The sequence below is a fragment of the Nestor notabilis genome, unplaced genomic scaffold (genome assembly GCF_000696875.1).
Source record: "Nestor notabilis isolate BGI_N333 unplaced genomic scaffold, ASM69687v1 scaffold1215, whole genome shotgun sequence".
NCBI classification, from domain to species: Eukaryota; Metazoa; Chordata; class Aves; order Psittaciformes; family Psittacidae; genus Nestor; species Nestor notabilis.
The window spans coordinates 24,928-46,882 of NW_009930454.1; the positions used below are offsets into that span (position 1 = coordinate 24,928).

The following is a 21,955-nucleotide window of genomic DNA, read 5'->3' on the forward strand; positions in this document are numbered from 1 at the left end:
CTCTAACTTCATTTAATTCTAACTTTTATTATTAGGGGGGATGTTCAACATGTGTTCTCAGCTTTGCCTTTGCTTCCCTGTCTGACCTTGGTGATGATCCCTGAACACTCCCTCCCTCTCAAAGCTCTGGTTAAACATAGTTTTATGCAGCTTTGAGATCAAGAAGCAAGGTACACCAGTGAGTGCAAGCTATCATAAGAATGTTTTAAAAAGTGGATGATGGCTAAACATCTTGGTGAGAAGCTATGAAAGCATGGTACAGTAAGCAACATGACCAGGGAAGAAGGTTTTTTCTTTCTTTTGTTTTTAACCTCTAGTTTCTTTTTCTTTTCCTTTTTTGAACAATATATCTTAATCTTGCTGTATGGATATAGCACGAGAGTTATGTGTGCAGAAAGCCTCTGAAATCACTTTGTTTCTAGTTTTCTTTCATACACTCAGTAATATAAATAACCAAAGAGGATATTGCTTAACCCATAAACCAAAGTGACATCATAATTTATTAATACAGAAGACACAGTTCATTGCTCTTAAATGCCATAAAGAGCTGGAAATAGAGTAGTTTCTCAGAAGGCATTGCCAATATGTCAAAGGAAAGATTTCCTTGATGCTGTCTCAGCATGTGTAAGATCCTCTCCAAGTACTTCAACATTTTGGTTATTCCCCCCTGAACCTCTCTGCAGCATTCAAAGGCAGCTCTGCTGATTTCCCCAATATCTGACATCTTCCCCCATGCCCCACTCCTCCCAATGCTTTGCTCCTGTCATTTGCTCAAATTGACTTCTCTATGGGAAGGATAATAAAACCCACATAGACAAATGGTGGGGACAGAGCTGGCTGGCCCATTTATACTGCTCCAACGGATGTTGGTGGGGCTGCAGTACAAGACCATATGTCCTCATGGTGTCCAGTCACAGTGGGGACACAAGAGCTGCACACACAAAGGAAGGGTTTCAGTGTTCCGCTGGCCCTAGTGCAGCTCCTGGCTCGTAAGAGGGCAATACAGCAGGCTGTATGCACCTGGGCCCAGCGCCAGCAAAGCATTTAAGCACCTGCTTACCCCTAAGCTTTTGAGTAATTCCTCTGGCATGAGCTAAGCACAAGCATCGCGGCAGCCTCCACTTCCCATGGTCTTCCCTTGCAAGGACGCGTGCACGGCCGCTGGCATCGCCTCCACAGGACTGCTCACCACCAACCTCCTTTTGCTCCCTCCTATTCAATGACTAACTCTTCAGGCCCCAGTCCCCTGCCCTGGGACACCCACCAGCATCCAAGAGGCTCAGCGCTGGATTCACCTCCAGAGCAATTTTAGAGTATTCCAGGGAAGAAGCAAAGGAACCAAACAACACTTTTGTTGGTGTGCTGTCCCCAGGCACCAGCGTGAGCCAACGTACAGACAAATTGCAGTGGCCACATGTCCACAATAAGACATCCCTCTCTCTTTTAGGTAAGATAAAAACAACCTTTCTGGTATGGGCAACTTGCAGCCCTGGAAACTTGCTCAGCAGATGTTCAGCTCCTTGCTCTACCTGTACTTCCACAGAAGCACCGGTCCTCATTGCTGGTCCCTGTCTGCCTCATCATAAAACATGCCTAGCTGTGCTTTTGCAGCTTTTGGGAAGAGACAGGATTCCTTTTGGCTCCCCAGGATATTAATTTTAATTTTTATTTGTGTTAATTTCATACTTTCCATACACGTAGTCAACTCCCTCCCACTGAAATGCACGTATTTAATCCGATTCAGCCAGCGTATGAAACGTGCCCGTTGTGTGCTTGGTGCTGCTTGGGTTCACGGAGTTACACTCTGCGTGCCAGTAATCCCCAGGGGAGCCACGGCATGATGAGCTCCTACCTGCCTGCTCAGTGCGTACACAGACACAGGCTCTTGATCACTCCTGCCTCCCTGGTGAGACAGATTTCCTCCCTGTTTATCAGCTGGCAGTGCAGACTGTGTGCACGCTATTTGCCTGCCCAGCTCCTCCACAAACATGCACACACATGTGTGCTCACACCTATGTGTGTAAGCCGGGGTGTCACGCATGCTCAGCTGTGTGTATACAGCCAGCCCCTGTGTGTACACAGCAGAGCCGGCGCCTGCACGTTGGCAGTTCGCTACCCCCCTCGAATCCCCCTCTTCTCTGGGCTATATGTGGCATTTGGAAGCTCTGACAATCTGCTCCAAATGTTTTCCATATTTGTTCAGCCTCCTTGATTCAAATACCAGGAACAACTCAGCCAGCACAAAGCAAAGCTTTGGGGGGCAAAAACCTCACACCCCCATCAGAGTGCGCACACACACACGCACGTGAAAACCTAAAGTTCATCAGCATGGGAAAGAAGGAGAAGAAACACCAGCACAGCACGTCCCTGAAGGCACCTGGAGGGGAGAAAAGCACTGACTCGAGCAAGACACAGGAGTCTGCGATGAAGAAGAAGAAGCAGCAGAAGAAAACCAAGGGGGATCCCAAAACTGACCAGGAGGAGGAATCCCATACTTGTTGTGGCTGCCGTTTCCCGCTGCTGTTTGCTTTGTTGCAGCTGGCATTAGGCGTCTCTGTAACAGTGCTGGGCTTCCTTATGGCAGGCATCAGTTCTTCTCTGCTAGTCAGAGACACTCCATATTGGGCTGGGATAATTGTAAGCATAAAGTCTGTTTCTCCATAAAGTGCCTTTGCCAGCATTAATGCAAGTTGCATGACGCTCCACTTTAGACTAACCAACTGCATGCACAACACCATTTGAGTTATGCTAACTATAAATATTCCTGGGATTAAATGTCTGGGTATACTTTTCCAAGGAAACTGCTCCTGAAGAATAACACAATCTTTCTTATTCTTCCCTGCAACACCCAACAGACCTTAAATAAAATACAGGGTTGCTGTTCACTAGATGTATTTATTAACTTCTGCTTTGCAGTGAACTCCTGCCTGGTGATGCTGAAAAAAACTGTTGATTACTTACACTGCCTTGCCCACTCCCTCACCAAACCATAACAATCAGGTTTTAGAAGTGAGACCATAACTCTAGAATTTGCAACTTTTAGCTGGGTGCATTGGTGATAGTGAGAGGAGAGAAATGGCCGTCTTTCAAGCTTCCTCTCTGTGCTGTGTTGTAGAACCGCTGTGATTTAACCCCCTGCCTGCCTGCCTGCCGCTCCCCGGCTTCTCCCACAGCAGAGGGAGAGAGCGCACGTGGCCGTGGGGAAAGGGCTGGATCGGTGGATGGGTAACGTGGCAGGAAAGGGAGCCCGTCCCGGGCCCGCCAAAAAAAACGCTCTGAGTGACACACCAGCCTCGCTGCATGGGCTGGCGGTGACTGGGTAAAGGGCAGGGTCCTGACGTGTGTAAATAGGAGGCACCCCCGGTGGGGAAGCCTAGGCTGGTCCCAGCGCATGCTGAGGTGGGGAGGAGGTGAGGGGTCTCAGTGCCATGCATGGTCGTGGCCCCGCTTGGCTGTGTGCTCAGGGATGTGTGGCTGCCTGTGGAGAGACGGGGTTGGTGATTCACTAGGGACTGTAGTGGTAGGACAAGGGGTAATGGGTTCAGACTTAAGCAGGGGAAGTTCAGGTTAGATATGAGGAAGAAGTTCTTTACAGTGAGGGTGGTGAGGCACTGGAATGGGTTGCCTAAGGAAGTTGTGAATGCTCCATCCCTGGCAGTGTTCAAGGCCAGGCTGGACGGAGTCTTGGGAGACATGGTTTAGTGTGAGGCATCCCTGCCCATAGCAGGGGGGTTGGAACTAGATGATCTTAAGGTCATTTCCAACCCTAACTATTCTATGACTCTACAATTATGAGCCTGGGATGTGCCCTGGATGTAATTTAGTCTGCATTTTTTTCCCCCTAGGCAGAAGGCTTCAGGAAAATGCATACCGATGTGTTAGCACTGGTTTGGATGTTGTTAGACTGTAAGAACTCCCAGCAAATAAATTCATGTTTAGTTACTTAAAGATTTCTTGGTGCACTAAATAGCTATGCGAGCCTCTCCTGTGAACGTAATTCTTTACTAGACAGAGGATTATCTGAACACCTGAACTGTTTAGGATTTGCTGTATTAATCCTGTTGGGTGACCTCCCAAAGCATGGAAGGAGCAGGGACTGAGCTCCCAAAGGAAGAGGTCTCTTACTCATGTGGTCCTTCTTGTTTCTCTTCCATCTGAACAGGTATGTGATGTTTTGTGGGGCGAGAGCCTGACCTTGCTTAGGAGGAGAACTTCCCCCTGGGGTTTTCACTGTTACGAACCAGGGGATAGTACAGGTGATAAAATAACAGCATGTGACATTTTCACTCCTCTTGTTTATTTTGGGGATTCTGGAGGTCAGATTTTGTCTTTTCTAGACCACATGTGTAGTATCCCAGTTTTGAAATGGCTTTTTCACTAGAAAATGCTAGGGAAAGGGTGAACTGGACTGAACTAGAATACAGCCATGCATATGAGAAAAGCCAAGGAAGCAGTGCCTGGCCCATGCAAATGTCATCAGTGTCCAAACAGCATCCATCTGAGATATTCACATATGCCTGATCTCCCTTAGCTAAGGAGGCCTGAAACCCCTCAAAAGTCACTACTTTCTGAAAACAGAGCTCTAACCCATCATTTTTATCAACAGCCACAAGCAGTAGTGACATTTAGATGCCCACATCAGGCAAAGCTCAGCCATGACTATGGGGCTAGTGCAAAGCATGTATCTGAGGGGCAAAATGCAGGAGGTATGGAATGATGCTGCATTTACTTTGTTCCTGTGCTGCGATGTCTCTATGGAAGTATTTGATGCTCACTGGGACATTGGATGGAGATGTCCAGGAATGCTTAGCTGGAGTTTCTGGGAATGCGGATCACAGGGTGCTGCTACTGAGCTGTGGAGTGGCCTCGAAGAGCTGGGAGGGTAAACAGGTCCATGAAGAAGGACCCTTGGCTAGGACATCCTACATGTGGCTGAACGTCCTATGGGCTGGCTCTTGGGCTGCTGTGGGAGGCTGCAGGGAGGGCATATAGGTAGGGGCTGCTTAGGAACAAACCTTATGGCAGGAAGTGACTTCCTGAAACTCATTTATTTGCAGAGAAATGAGCAGCAGAACAGAAAGTTGTGGTGTAAAATACCAGAACATATTTGTTTTAGTAGCATCCCACTCAAGTGCTCTTTTTAAAGGACTTGATTAGTATTCAGAATCAAGACCTTAAAAAAATCTATTATCGAGACCTTTTTAGCAACATTAGAGATAATGGGTGAAGCTCATTCCTAGTGTTACTCCTTTGGAATTACACCAGGGCTGGATTTGACCCCATGGCTGTTAATGCAACATGACAGAAAAATAAAGGAAAATTGTAAAAGTGTTAAATAGACCCTGATTGATTGAAAGGTTTGTTGGGTGGGGTTTTTTCTCCTTAATTAGTGGCAAAATGGTGATACTGTTCCTTGCTGAAAATCAAGTGCTTTAGTGCATTACCATGAATGAAAAGCAACTTCTTTAGAGAAGCAGTGACGGTAAAATGCTACCAAGGAAAATCATGCAAGGCAGTCTGAATTAAACCAGTTCAAAACATGACTGCCTAGGTTTGTGAGGATAGCACAGGCCAGGAATTGGATTTATCATTCTATGGAATAAATGTGGCCAGTGATCCACTGACAGGGAGCAGAGGAGGTCCCCAACACCCTGAGGTGTGCCTGTCACAAGCCCTTCTCTCCTGTAGCTCCTTCAGGAGGAAAAGATACAGCTTGCGTTGCATCAGAAACGTTCCACTATGAAATCTGGTTAAAACCTACTAGTTCAAAATGCATTTCATCCGAAATTCGTGGGACATGAGTCAGAAACCAAAGGAAAGGTTTATAGACAGAAACCACAGAGCCTACGTGATTTACCACTTCTGCTTCAGTTTCAGCAGCCTATTCCCTGTAAAACTACTCTGCCATATTGCCAGGGACAGGATAATAAATGAAATTAGAAACATGTAGGTGTTTGAAACGTTTGTTTCACCTACCTGTAGCCATTTACAGTGAAGATGCCCAAGTGTCTCCTCTCTGAGACCTGTTCAGAGCACCCAAAACTGCAGGCTGGAACACCCTGGCAGTCTCTTCCTTCTTGCTGTTGTGAAGGAGCTTGGGCAAAATCTTCACAAATTTACCCAAGACAGAGAGGTTTTATTTTTGCTTTTTTATATTATCTGTGTCTTGCCATTGACTTGCTGCATAGCTTTGGGCAAGTTACTTAACCTTGCTAAGACTGTGTTATTTCCCCTGTAAAGTGGGGTTAATAATGGCTATCCATCAGCCCTTGCTTTGAGATCCTCAGATGAAAAGTGTTGCAGAAAGAGTAGATATTAATGGTACCCTTTTCATTCTTTTTCATTAGTTTGAGGCCTTTTGACACCCAGAAGAAGAAACGAGGTATTTCTCCTTGAAAAATCTGCTCTTAGATTATTTCCACTGTGATCAAAAGTGGAGAATATCAGAGTTTTCACAGGCAAGCTTCCTTTCAGCCCCATTTTGCAGACTCAGGCAGTTAAGAAAGTTACAGAAATGCTCATCAGAAATGATTATCCAGGGTGTTTATTATTTCTGTCAGAAAGTTATTTAAAATCCATATATATGGTTGGAGGTACATAAAACTGGGGTTTTAAGAAACATTAAGAAAAAAAAGCTGTTTCTCAAGCAGCTCATGGCTCCAGATGTCATTTATGTTATTTCAAAAAGTATCTCAAAACATCTGTCAGGGGCTGAGCCCCCAGCCCAGGAGCCCTGACGCTTCTCCCTGCTCAGCCCTTTCATGGCCATATCTCCTCGGTGTTTCTCAGGGCACAGGGCCCCTGAGCTTTACCCATGTGGTAGACATGGCTTGTTGCTTTTTGGCATCAGCGTTCAAGCATTGGCTTCTCTGCCCTGGTGCAGTGAGGTTGATGTGGGGCTTTGTGGTGCAAAAGGCTGAAAAAGCAATTTAATTATTCTTTATTTATTTGGAATCAGAAATGTTTATGTCTGAGTTTTTATATATTTCTTTTAAAGAAACTTAAAGGAAAAAAAAAAGCCAAAACCTTCATCAAAGGAAACAAATACTTTGCTTTGAGCATCTCACGTATAAAGATAAGTGAGACAAATGAAGATCCCATGGTGGCTGAAAAATGCAGCTGTGAGGGATGGCTTTCAGGAGATGAAGAGCATTGCATGGCAGCACCAGGGAATGGTGCAAGGCAACCTGGGCTGGCAGAGAAGTTTGGCTGGCTTTCATGCTTCAAAGAACTTTCAGTGCGTAGTACAACATAGGCAGCAAACAGCCAGGACTACCTCCTGACACTATGTATCCCTATCAGACGATGATAATAGAGATGTTTGTTTAATTGATGTACTCCTGCATGAAAGTCTGACTCAGATGGTGCGCCCTGCCACTGACTCAGTACGTGCTCATGGGCTGGTAAACCTGAGTGCCAAAATCAATAGTGCTGCCCGTAACAGGCAGTGCTGGCCCAGCCTCTCCCTCTTTAGGCTGTCAGGGTTTGTGTTATTCTGGGGCTTTTGGGTCTCTCTGTGCCCAGCACCCTCTTTGGCATGTACAGCTCTCAGCAAGGTCACTCTGGCATCCTGAGTTCCTAGGGAAGCAGCAAGACTCCTAAAATTAAGCTGAACTTTTGAAATGGTAGAAGATAACAACAGGGAGAGGACATGAGTTGGGATTTTCATCCTGAAAATGGGTGCAATGATGGTGATGTGTATAACTGTTAAAAAGAAGCTTTGAGAACGTTTTTGAGAGATGAATGCTGAAAGGATGAAGCATTGTATACAGACACCTAGGGAAAGAAGGATGGTACCATGCTATAAAGTGATACAAATTCGAAATTGGGGTTGTGTCCTGATGATTAGCTGGGGTTGGTTAATCCTGTGCTTCTCTGGACTGCGATGTATTTGCTGTACCTGTAGCTGTTCCTATAACATAGATGGCTTCCTTGGCTCCATGTAACAAAGCAATTCATGGGCCGCATTGTCTGTGACAGTTTCCCCACAGATGAGTCTCTGTAGATGTTTCCACCTAAAAGCCTTTCTCACATGATAAAACTAGGCAAACCTGTATGGGTGAACTCCTGTCAGCCTCCTTGCCTTTCTCTTTCTGGATCCTCACACCTGCTGGATGTAACATTTTTCCACAAGGCCGGACACTGGCTGCACAGTGGTGGCCCTGCTAATCGTCAGACAACCACTTTATGTGTGAGGCAACCTTTTTATCTTCCTACAGAGGGTCAATAATTGGGAAGCATCCCCAGCTAGAGCGAGAAGCATCTGATCCCCATCCATATTGATATGTGGGATGATTGACTATTCAAAACCCCCCGAAACATGTTCTCTTTTAAAGCCTGAAAGAAGAGAGATACTTTCTTGTTAGCCCTGGCTCCTTGCTGGGGTTTTGTTGTTGTTGCTTTTGACACCTTTCCTACAGCAATTGTGGAGGTGGCTTTCAGTCAGGCTTTCCCTCCTGTATAGCCTTGCTGGGTTTTTAACTTTTACTTGTTATTAGGGAAACCCCTACCAATTTTAAATGAAAGGTGACGCTTTAAAACTGTGCCATCAAAGCACCGTTCCACTAATGAAAATTATAGTCAGGCGGGCATCCATTTTTTATACAAGCTGGCTTCATGATGTTTGCATGGGCAAACATCAAAAGGTCTGAGGGAGGACTGCCTCCAAGAAGAGCCTTCAGGTTCAGGTATTTAATTGAACCTTCTCCAAAGCATGTGAAACTCTGGATGGTATGCAATGAAGTATGGTGCATGAAATATGCTATGGTGAGGTTTCCATTGCTTGTATATAGCCATATATGCGTGTAGTACCAGAGCTGTATTCTTCAGAGCCCTCTGCCATTAAATTTCATCATTTTCTAAGAGTAACTATGCATTGTTGCCTGATTATCTCAAATCTATACTTCTATTTTGATCAGATATAAGTTGGAAAACTTTGATGGAAGAAAATGCTGAAATGTTCTGTAAGAATCGTTTGACAAGGTCTGTGTGATACCTGGTCAAGTGCTGATCTAATTTTGGACACCAGTGTGGTTTAGCCCCTTGGTTTAGCTACAGCTTCAAGGAGAAGGAAGGAGGAAATTAGAGTTCCTGGATAGATTGTGTTTGTGCAAAAAGCCTAGGTAAGATTTTGAGAGAGAGATTGTTCAAACAGGTTTCCTCAGCCTAGGTAACCTTATGGCTATAGAGATGGTGGCTTTCCATAGGTTTATAATCATGGACACATCTCAAAGTCATGTTCATGTAGCACTTTTAGCCATGCTGCACTTCTTACATTGCAAATCACTGCTGGCTCTTGGAACTTTTAATTTTATTTTTGTTTTTGTTTTTGTTTTCGGGTTTTTTTTCCCTCAGCCATTTAATCACCCAGCACTATATTTCCGACTTAACAGCAGTAATGGACTGCTGCTGCAGCTCTTGCTTTGGAAGTGATGGTAGCCCTTGACATAGGAATTAAATCTTACCATTGCACAAGTGACCATTTTCTCTGCTGAGAACTGACCTAAGCAGCAAATATTGTTAAGGAAAAACACCATTTCATTTGATTATGAATCTTCTTTCAGGTTTTTGATAACTTTACAGAATTGTGCATCTGCTGTAGCGTGTTATTGTATGGCTTGAAGGGACCTGTAGTCAACACATCATTATTTTATTCTGTAGGTGGGGCAGAGATGGTCAGTTATTATGAGTTTTATGGCTGTTAAGGGAATGGTTTCCTAGTTGATGATGGCCTTTGCCTGCAACCACAATATACATGTTTATCATTATTATTGCAGCTATTATTTCTGGGAGTAATTTATATGCAACTAGACTGTCCTTAAACCTAATAAGAAATCTGTAAGGGAAAAAAAACATTAAGGTGCAATACCTCTGTGTGGCAGACTGGCTTCTTTTACATGTGGTAGTGAGACCCAGGCTGACCTGAGGCTGATGAAAGCTAGTAGTGAAAGCTGCCTGTAACACCAACTTTCACTGCAGTTTTCTCAAACCTCATAAATTGAATAATCACCAGTGTTGCTGTCTGCAACAGCCTGTGCAGATGTCTGGCATCTGAGATGATCCTGGTTCATCATGGCAAAACTAACAAGAACATGTTGTTTCTTGCATCAAATTCTATGTCCGTTGGGAGTGTTAAATTTGATGGATAACATGGCTTCTCCAAAGGTGTGGGTGAGAGCTAAGCCTTGATATATCTGATAAAGCAGGTTAGTCATCAAGCCAAGTATCAGCTCTAAGAGTAAGCCAGAGACTTCAGAGATAGCTACTAGAGAATAGTAAGAATAAAGAAATTATCTTTACCCTTGCCTCTACAAACAGAAAGATCCTTAGTGTCTTGAAGTGAGTAACTATAAAATAACTTGTCCATAATGGAAAGTTCTTCATCATTACATTAATAGCAGTTTTTCCCCTGAAGTCTGACAGTTTACATTCTTATCAGAAAGGAAGACTCCACCTGTGGGTCTCAGCAATGCTGTGCGGCATTGCACTGCATACATTTCAGAGGTATTGTCCTCCAAGGTGTTTGCTTTCTGCCCCTAAAGGTTGTTGCAGGAAGTTCTTGCTAACAAGCCTCCACCTGAAGAGCTGATGAGCTATACTATCTCATGAGTGGTTGCAGCATTTGTCTTGTGATATGGCATAGACCCAAGATGCTCCTTTGAAACAGGTTGTTGCCTCCTTCCTTCATTTCTTGGTGCTTTCCAAATCTCCCGCTTCATCCATGTGCCAGGGTTTCAAAGATGCTGTGGGTAGGAAACACTTTGCTGGAGAAAACCACCTAGTTTATAGCAACATTCAGGCTAAAACTGTAGCAGTAACAAAACAAAAGACAGTTTCACAAATACACAAAGGAGACATGTAGACAGATTAGACCAATCTGTGGTTTTGAAATCTGTCGAAATAACGCAAACCACTTAATATGTTAGCATGAAAAGATAATGAATGCAAGCCACAGTGGAAATATCTGCTTTATGCATTCATATTTCCCCCAGTTACATACATTACATACCCATCTTCATTACTACCATGTGGTGCCCTTGTGCCGCTCATACACTTTGTGCTTAGTCCTTGCAGGATAGATAAGAGCGAGCTGCAGGGAGTTGAAGACAGGGAGAGCAGCTCCCTTGCCCCAAACCTTGTGGTCCTCTCTGGGTGGCAATGTCTGTGGGCTTTGTCCAAACACCCTTCTGCTTTGCCATCTGTGTGTTCCTGTTGGAGATGACAAGCCTGTTTTTCTCACCCATGTCACTTTCAAGAAGTGTCGTAAGTTTAGTGGGAGGGACAGGCTTGGCTAGTGCAGGAGGATGTTGGCACCATGCTGGGCAGGGTGTCAGCCCGCCGAGCTTCAGTGGTAACTGGAGCTCTTCAGCACAGTGATATCAACTAAAGTAAAGCTGATGGTGAGGGATTTGGGGTACACAAAGCTTGCAATTGATCCTTACTGCTTGAGTTCTGTTTTTAAGATGATCAAGATATGTAAAGGCATGCTCCTTGCAAGTATCGAACGTGTACTGTGGTGTGGTTGCAGTCTCACTGTCAAGCCATCTATTTTGCAGCAGTGTGTGAGGCTCCAAGCTGTGAGAAGCACCAGTTGTGCTGGCATGAAGGGAGAGCTGGTTTACCAAAGTCCTGAACAGCCAAGGACTGCATGCTAGATCTCTTTGGGTGCAGGGATCCTCCCCGGCAAAACAGCTGGGACCCACTTTTAAATGCAATTGGGTTCCATTCCTGATTATAGGAACTTAATTCAGTTCTCACGACAACAGGGTCCAGCCTTTTTTGGGGTAGCGGCAACCTGGAAAATGTCTACTTCAATTTTGTAGTGTAAGACCCAATAATTCTTAAGTCACTTTTCAACCCTGAGATGTTGCTGCCCAATAGAAGTAAGGTCTATTGCTTCCCCTCACCAAAAAAAGAAGAATTATTGAAGCTTTCCTACAGCATAAACTTTTTAAGTTTCTTAGCCAGCTCTAGTAAAGAGCTGTTTTCTCAAGATTGTGAACTGAGGTGTTTCCCAGGGTATGCCTTAACCAAAATTACATCTGTACCCTTTCTAAATACTCTATTACGTTCGCGTCTTTTTCTAGACAGCACTTTTCTAAATTTAAGTTCTCTCCTTGGATAGCCTTTCACACCACTACCTATTCTGCGAAGAGTGTGTTAGTCCATCAGAAATTTTGAAATAGAATCTTGAAATAAAGTTGAGTTGAAATTTACTCAGCACAGAAATGCATATTTCTAGTTTTCCAGATTACAGTTACAAGAGCTGATCTAATTAGCTGCTATTCTGCAGCTCTTACAAGATCTATTTTATTTGTATAACAAATACATTATTGATTGGTGGCAAGCAAGTGCTAAAACAAGTTCAATTGCATTTTATGTTGTGTGTTTAGTCAATAAGGCATAGGAAATGTATGCTTCATGCTGGGATATTGCAGTGGCTATTGAATCACTAGGACACAGGCTTACCTAATGCTACTTAGCAATCACCATCAACAGCATCTGTAATGTCCCTGCAGCTGACTTAGTCACTTAGCAGGTCCTAAAAAATACTTAACAGAGAATTTTTATAGTTATTCTATTGTACTTCACAGGTATAATTCAAAACTGGTCTATTAATAATGTATAAAATAGAGGCATAAAGCTGTTTTCTCTATAAATGTTCCACACTTTGGTTTGCTCCAATTTACCTTTAAAGAACCAAAATGTAAAACATATAAGGGTCATAATTCTCAGCAACATTATTTTTTACATTTAGTTACAAAAATACACATCTCTGGTTAAAAGCAATGTTGGCATATTGTTATACAAGAAATATTTAAGCCTTCTGAAATATCCTGGCCAAGACTTGCCGGAATCCTGGCCCAGTGTAATCTTTTCTAAGTACCTCTCTACAAATGTGTCTCTTTAAGTATCCCTGAGTGTACTATTTAAACCCCAGAGGAACTTCAGAAAGCACGTGCAGAAATGGAAATCCTTTTAAATGGTAGTCTTTTGTATGGGAAGCTTTCTGAAGAGACCTGATCCTGCCACACAGAAAGCTGGTGGGGTTTTTGCAGAAGTTGTACGAGGCACTTGATGGTAGAGAGAGAATTTCACTGCTGGTATCTGACTCTGCCTTCAGAAATGAATGCTGCTCTGTTGGCTTTCTGTGGGAAAACAGGCACAGTCCCACGATGTCTCACGGGAGTAACCTGGAGGCAAATCTAGCCCTTGGTTCCTGCAAGTGTAAATGCCCACTAGTGTAGCTGAAGCAAAGCAAATTTAATTTATTGCTCACAACAAGATCCTTCAGCACCAGATCCTGCAAATACTTTGACATGAGGAACCCATTTGATTTCACATGAATCTGGGCATGTAATGTTAAGCAAGTGTATTTAAGAATATTTTTTAGTTCTCACTTCAGGTTCTTTCCTTCAGCCACTATCACCACTGGAGGAATTTATCATTTGGATATCACTAGATATGATCTCCTTAAGATTTAAGTTTTATGGGCATGTTAATTGAATTAAAAGATTAATACACAGTGCAAGGGACCAAGGACATAGGTGATTAATCCTGAGAAATAAAACATGGTTGAGTCACATAGAAGCACTAGAGGGCAAAAAGAAATCCAGCACTGAAGGACCTTTGACAAGGAAGGTTGTTTTTCCCCCTGACAGCCCTGTCAGCTATGGCTGTCAACAATAAAAAGAAGAAAACAAATAAATTGGAGGCCATGTGTAAGTCATAGGACCAGAATATAAATACATATGACATGGAAAGGAGTAAATAATACTGACGCTCTCTTTAGAAATGTTCACAGGCAATACTTCTATTCATGTCCTACTGAAATGACATGAAATAAAACTTTATGGGGGAAAGTATTATTAATCACACAGGTTCTTGAGGACATGACTACTGTGTTTTGAGAGGCTCTCTTCCTTTACAGGGCTGCTGCCTAGTGCCTTGTACCAATAATGCGGATATGAAGAAAACTCTGGTATTTCATGCACCAGATCATAAAGGAAATGTATTTCACCATTGCTGTCTGGGACAGTTATGCATTTTTCCCTGCAGGTCAAGCAATTCCCCATGGAGTTGAACAACACTGCCAGAGCACACAGTGAGCAGGCAGGGATGGGGCTGTGAAGGAGCCCCACACTCCTGCTGGCATCTCCATCGTGTAGTCCCAGCCTTGAGCAACGGTAACTCACAAGGCAGTATGGCCTGAGAGGGCAAATCCCACTGCTCTAGGAAAGAAGAATGCTCAAATTAATGAGAAGTCTTCAAACCCCCTGAAGTAAGATGAAGGGGGGAAAGAATGCAGGATCTCACCGTTGTCACTGAGAATTTAATACCTATCATTTATAATCAAGGTGCTCCTAGCAAGGAGGTCATCACCTGCCCCTGGCCATGTGTGAAGACAAGACCTCTGAAAGCACGCTGGCTGATCTCAGCTAAGGTCCTTTCTAAGGCTTATCACACTGGGCTAGCTCCTCAGAGCAGGATCTTCCCTCTTACATGGCTGTAAGATGCCTATGTACCATGTGCACCTGCAAAAAATCTCAATCTTCAGAATTAATAATAAAGGCAATTAAATTAATTATAAAGTACATCAATACTTTTCCATTACTGTTAACCTTCAGCAATTACTGCCACAGGGCTAAAATGCAGTCTCAGATTGCAGAGATGTCTTCTTTGGGAAGGTGTCCACTCTAGGAAAGGGTGAATGCCACCACTGTAAACTGCTGCTTCTTATCCAGTGGCAGCTATGGTTACCGATTTACAACCTGCACTGGTGACACAAAAACCTTGTCAGCACCCAGTGGTACATCGGATGGTGCTCTTTGGGCTTGCAAGTCCAACTTCATAAGCCTTCTGCTCTTTTTGATAGTTACATGGACAAAACCTCTAAATATATCTTCAAGGCTATTGCTAGGCTGTGTCTTTGTAGGTCTGATTCAAAAAGTCCCTCTGAGTAAGTTTTTTGTACTTCAGTGCCTGTAAAGTGAAAACTGAAGTTCTTCCCTCCTCAAAGGTGCACCCAAAAATATAAGGCTCTTACCTGCACGGCTGTAGCCCCTACTTGGACAACTTTGCTTACACACCACTCTTTGTATACGGTCCTGCTAACACAGAAGGGTGGTTTTGCTTGAAAAAAGTAAAATAATTATTGTTGGGATTTATTTGTTTCTTTGTTTGTTTTCTTTAACCTTGACACATTTTATATCTCTTCCCTTGCAGGTCTGTCTGGTGGCCTTAGTGGGATTTGTTATGCTTTGCATTTCATACCAACCCGATGAGAAGACGTGTGTGCAGTTCACAGTGAAGGTACCTTGACCTTTTTTTGATTCCTTTTTCTTCTCATGTTGTTAAATATAATCAGAAAACCTGATACTGAGGATATTTTTAAGACCACATGAAAAGAAGTGAAAATGCACCTGAAATGCAAGAATGGTTTTCTGCTATTTTCCAGGCAACTAAGGAAGAAACTGTAGCCTATAAAGGGGAAACTGTAATAACAAATATTTCAAATCAGAGCAATATCAGAACAAATTGGAACATGGTTTTATTTGCCATGTTTTAAGAATATCAAAGAGATCCAGATCAACAAAACTGGAATAAATTGGGAAGTGTTCAGTGAAAGATTGAGGGTTACTGATGCAGTAGAAATATTCATAGAGAGTTGGATCAGATGTAGAGTGGTATAAAATGGGTCCACTTTAATCAAGTTTTAATTTTTAATGTGATCTAGGAAGCATCTCAGCATCTTCACAGCAGGTTTGCTCCTCACCATGAAATAATTAAAACTGCATAGGTGCAGGTGGCTATAAAAAAGTGTGGCTGCAAATCTCTACCTGCCCACCTCAGTGACTGGGGATAGAGAGGCTATACCTGAGCACTGGCAGCTACGTGTCAGCACAGGATGCCTTCTGTCATGGTGAGGCATTAGTAAACATGAGAAAGCATTAGCCAACCATGGGATCAAGCATTCTTCCACTGAGCAAATTCCCATCCGAGCATTGCAATAGAGGTGCAGAAACCATACAGCATGCCCTGCACCAGTCTGCAAAACTGTGCTTCATTGACACATTGAAACAGCTAGAAAAGAAAGGCTAAAAACGCTTGTTACAGGTGGGGCATTTTTAACACCATTTTCCTGAGCTATTTTTTCTTCTTATTGCAATTTTTCTGGCTCTTAATATTTTGCAGACACATAACAACCAAGAAAAACACCGATGTAAGCAAAACAAAATAACAGTGATTATGAACTGAAAAAGGCAAAGGAAATAAAATGCAAGGAGTGGCTTTTTGAAACCTGGCATTCATCCTCCCTTTAGAAATTAGACCCCGGTGCGTCTTTTGTGCCTCTCTCAAGCTTCTCCCATACTCACATAAAGAAAGGGAGAAGAAGAACAATTGTTTCTGCCCTTTGATTGCCTCCACATTCTCACCCGTCACCTTTACACCCGCAAGTAAGCATTATGGCTGCCCAGGGAGCTGCTGGGCTGGGCGGGAGCTGCCATGCCAGGCTTTTTATTGCTTGCCCTGCAGCGTTAAATTGAACTTGGCATCCAAGCAGGAAGGGAGTCATCCCTCGTGGTGAGAACGGCATGTTGGGCTGGGCAGCTCAGATGTCTCTGCCACCCTTAGTAACACCGCCCACCCCGGCAGTGAGGAACATGAGCCATTGCTCCAGCGAGAATATAGAAGTGTTCCCCAGGCAATATAAAATGGGTCACTCCCCATCATTTGTCAGAATTAGACCTAAAGTCTCCCTTGAAAGTCTTCTGGTTCAGTCCATAGCCCATGGACTGATACCTACCCAAGGCACTCTCTTCCCCAGAATCTACCTTCCCCGGTTTTCCTATTGCAGCATGCCACAAAACTACATCTTTACCAGGCTGTTCACCTCTCCTGTCTCATATCCACACTGGGAGCCATTGTTCCACAGTGCCTCCCCTCCTCACTGCCTCTCTGGAGGAACAGGGCCTGGCTGCAGGGCACGTACCTATTTTAAACAAAGTAGCTGTTGAGAGTCTCCTCCAGTGCTTTGGTCATACATCTCACCTTAGGACTCATCTAAATCTCCAATATCACTTCTCAGATCTTCAGCTGTTAGTTAAAGGCTGTCTCTGAACAAAGAAATGAACATCAGCTATATGGTCCTAAGGCTAAAGATGTAAAATTGCAGTCATGAGACAAAGCCAAGTAACTCAGGTCATTCTCTCCTCCCTGGGAGCCTGCTGCTTTGTCCAGCAGCATGGTTGGGTTCAGCCCTATCTGCTGTTACTGTTCTCCCAGGGACTTTCTCCCTAGCCCAGGCCCTGCCCTCAGGCTGGTGGCTGGTGTCCACTAAGGCTGCACATGGCTGCCGAGCATCATCCCACAGGCAAATCTTGGATGGACTTCTCTGCAGTGCAGTGAGCACCCTGGAATCCTTTGCATAGCCCAAGGGTCACTCTGGGCGGAGGAGGGCCATACACAAACAGTCCAGAGGGATTTTGGTCAACCCCTGAGGTGACACTATGACCACAGTGTGTGACTCCCTTGAGGTGGGAAACAGGAGGAGACACATGCAGTCCTCTCTGCCTTCTCCCTCTCAACAGCTGCTTCTTTCATTTCACACTTGCATGAGCCCTGGATCCTGTTAAAGAAGGAGGTGGTAGAACTGCTTTTGGCAGAAGTCCTTCATGAGGCTACGGAGGGTATCCACAACACGCTGTGCATCTGTGAGAAAGGGAGACCACCACCCAAAGGGAGGGCAGCTTTGCCCTTCGGGAGAACAATGACAAGTCCCAGGCTGAATTTTTGCCCTTGCCCCATCTCTGCATCTGCAAGAAGCATGCTCTGTAGTATGGTAAAGTAGCATGTCCAGCTGTTACGTGTGTATTTAAGAGGGGACGTCCTCTTCCCTTATCCAAAACCAACCAACCAACCAACCAACCAAAAAACCCCACATAGTAATATCCTGACATCTCCTGTGGACTTCCTGGGCTATCTGCTAATATTTGACAGATCATTCACTGTGGTCCTCATGACAGCGTCTTCCATGGTAGCATGACACTCCCCACTCCTGCTCACCCAGCCCCAGCTTCCCACACCATGACACACTCTGCAGTTCTTGTTCCCTGCACAGGCTCGCGCCTGAGTCACCACCGCCTCCAAAAGAGGTCCCCTGGATCCATGTCTGCAAACCCTTCTGGTTTCACCTCTGATAACTGTGAGAAGCCTTTTCCACAAGTAACTTGATCCATCTTAGGTTCTTTAATTCTTTTTGGCACAGAGCAAAACTATTGCCAGTAAGTATTCCTCATATAAGGAACCTGGAGGAGGATGAGCTGCCATGCTCTGACCTCATCGTATGCTGTCTCTCCCTGCTTCCCTTTTCTCCTTCTATTTAAACAGCAATTGCAGTGCGTCTATCTCTGAGGCTGTTAAAAACCAGTTTTCCAGTGGCAAGTTCTGGTTCCTGGGCAGAGCTTACTACACGGTTGTTTTTGTGACACTGAAGTTGCCTCTAGGGCTGGCATGTGGTTAATCTGCTGATGGGATCTCAGCACTTGTTGTCTTGTACTCCCTCACAGGCAGTATTTGCATTTGCCTCACCTTTGATATTTGGAAATGTGTTAATTTTCAGCAGCTTGCAGAGAGATTCCTCTGCAAACATCTTGTGAGAATAATAAGCTCTTTGGAAATTGCCCTATGGCCCCACGCATCTCTGTTTGGCTCCTAGGATTGCTGGAAGAGCTGCCCATGTAATTTGGATTCTGGGATTTCCTTCCCTTTAGGTAAACAACAGGCAAATTCTTGCTTACTGTACTTGGAGTGTAGCTTAGGCTGTGGATTTCACCCTATTTTATCCTGACTTTGGATAGAAGTTGGCAGCTAAATAAAATACCTGCCGAGGGAGAATCAGGCACATTGTGTAGTCTTGGCTTAATATCTCATTTATTAGGGAGGCCTGATTCTGTCTTCTGCTGGTCTGAATCCAGGGACTTCCACACAGTCCACTAGGACTCCTAGATCACACAACAACTTTCATCCCTTAGACAATGTCCATTTTCCATTTTCTCCATCGAACACATTTGCAGTGTTTTTAAAGTAATGCTATCAGCTTACGAATTACCACATCTTTGCTTGGAGGGGGTCCATCAGTCAGTAGTTCTCCATTTTCTCTGTGCTTTATATGAGGAGGTGTCCCCGTTATCCAACTTCACCTTTCCTCTTGAAAGTAATTGCATTTAATAAGAGCCACCTTCATTTTGAAGCTGCTCTTGGTTTAAGGCTGCACGGGAAGTCAATAAATTTAATAGTAGCCAAGTCCTGGAAATGAAGATCTTGCTCTAAGAATCTGGTGATCTGGGGAGAAAATTTATACAGTGCTGTAAGATCTGCAATAAGCCCAAATATTTTTTTTTCCAAGCTGGCAAATGAATAGGAAGATTGATTCACACTGTAGGTAGAAGACAAATACACCAGGAGCGTGAATTTTATCAAGACATACATACTTGGGGTTTCAAGGTCATAAAAAATGCTTTTATATTGATAGCTTGCTTGCAGTATTGAGGTTAAGAGAGAGAAAGAGAAGCTGCTGTTTAAAATAACAGATTCCCAACCATGCCATGTGTCTGACAGATAAGACGCCAAGAAAAATAAATGTTTCTACAGTGCTGAACAGAACCAAAAATGCTATTTTGGCTAAACACAGAATATGATTTTGATATACATTCACACGTATTTTGTATTCAGCACAGCAACTGCCAGTTCCAGCTATCAAAAGTGAGGGAAGTCCATATGCTCTGGTATCTGAAGGTCTCAGGTGCAACTTGGAGTGACAAAGGGTCTGAGGTGCTGCCAGTTTCCATGTGTTTGTGGGGGCGGACTCTGCATAGCTACTCTTGATAAAAGCCACCCTATTTTAAAGCTGCCACTGGTGTAAGGAGTAGTGGGGTGACAAGCAGACCCTTGCTCTTCTCATGCCATATCGCTGGGATATGAAAGGCGCTTGCTGTTCTTTCACGCCTTTGAAAGACTTCTCCTCCATGTTTATGGGGCAAGCTTTAGAGGGAGATTGAGCACAGCGCGCACTTTATGTGGAGATTTGAATTCATGATCCACGGTAGGACCTGGTAAGCAAGTAGGCTGGCTGCACTCACAGGGCCACAAGCAGGAGATCAGCCACCTCACTGCCTGATTTTCAAGTATAAATCAGATTTGTTTGGGCATGCAAACCAACAGCCGGGAATAACACACGAACAAAGTTTCAAAAACACCTACTTCTCAGTACAGCCTGGGATGTCAGCCCGAGCCTCAGTCTGCTCAGCTCTTCTTTAAGGCAACTGCACTGATTTATTCCAGCTGATGGCTCTGGCCCATGCAGGTACAAGGAAGACACTCCCTCCCTCTCTCTAAAGCTTCTGGCTGTACAGAGACATTGATTTCTCAGTGCTTTCATCAGGTCTCAAAATTACAAGGCAATACTCAAATAAAATATGCAAGACAGAATTACTACTCTTTAGATAACCTGCTGCCACGGTTTAACCCCAGCCAGCAACTAAATACCATGCAGCTGCTTGCTCAGTCCCCCTGCCCCTGGTGGGATGGGGAGGAGAATCTGAGAAAAGGTAAAACTCATGGTTTGAGATAAGAACAGTTTAGCAACTGAAATAAAGTAAGATGTAATGACAACAACAACAGAAATAACAACAACAACAATAATAATAAAAAAGGGAGATAACAAAACCAGAGAGGAATAAAGCCTAATAAACACAAGTGATGCACAATACAATTGCTCACCACCCACTGACCAATACCCAACCTGTCCCAGACCAGCAAGTGGTGGCTCCTAGCCAGCTCCCCCAAGTTTATATACTGAGCATGATGTGCTGGGGTGTAGAATACCCCTTTAGCCAGTTTGGGTCTCTGCTCCCTCCAAACTTCTTGTACCTCTCCTCCCTGGCAGCGCATGAGAGACTGAAAAGTCCTTAACTTGGAATAAGGGCTCAACCTAAACCCAAACCACAGCACTGTATCAGCTACTAGGAAGAAAATTAACTCTATCCCAGACAGAACCAACTCGCTTGCTGAACTTTGCATCACCTGGGAGTTGTATCTGTCTTGTAATTTTTGAAGAATACCATGTGCAGGTAGTACACTGAATGCATGCAGCCCCTGTGAAGTCCATGTGCAAGAATTCATTCTGTGTTCCTCACTATCCATGTGGCTGGAAAAAGTGGTTTTTTTTGTTTTTTCTTTTTTTTCTTTCTTTCAGTTGATGTATTTTCTCCTGAGTGCCCTGGGCCTGGTTGCCTGTGTTTTGGCAGTGGCTTTTGCTGCACACCATTATTTGCAGATGACAAAATTTACCTGTGACACCATCCTTGAATCCTGCCAGTGCAAACTGGACACTGCAGACCCCCTCGGTAGGACCTTCGTCTACCAGGATGCAGCTGACTGTGGCAGCCTCACCAGCATGCTCAACCTGTACTTACTTCTGCAGATGGCTCTCAATCTGGTCGCAGCCCTGGTGTGTCTATCGGCATGCTTCGTGATGTGGAAGCACAGATACCAGGTCTTCTATGTGGGAGTTCGGTTCTACTCTTTAACTGCTATTGAAGGCCAGAAACAGAAAGTATAGATCTGGGCTGGCAGGGGTTAGCCAAGGAATGGAAAATGTCAGCATACTGCCACCATAGACACCACAGATGGATGAGTGTTTACAAGATTTTTGACATGGAAAAACATTCGCACACTTTAATGAATATATTTTTCAATCATTTTAAGAGCATTTCATATGGCTGCTCTTGCAAAAGGTCTCTTGTGACATGATGTAGAGGTCACAAAGTCCTAAAGATGCAGCTGTACAAATACGCACCGAAGAGGATCTTTAATAGCCATAGGCAATACAAGAGCTTAAAAAATCATTGGGAACTCATCTGCAGGGCTACAGCTGTTAAGAAATAGGGTCCGT

The 21,955-nt window shown here is 44.0% G+C and overlaps 1 protein-coding gene across 1 annotated transcript; it reads left to right on the top strand.

The window, feature by feature from the left end:
• Positions 1 to 2,182: 2,182 nt before the first annotated feature.
• On the top strand, positions 2,183 to 21,622 carry SSPN (sarcospan). The gene is given in 4 exon segments (XM_010015392.1): positions 2,183 to 2,314; positions 2,317 to 2,637; positions 15,226 to 15,312; positions 21,257 to 21,622. Coding segments are annotated over 4 exon segments (906 nt in total).
• The last annotated feature ends 333 nt before the right edge of the window (positions 21,623 to 21,955 follow it).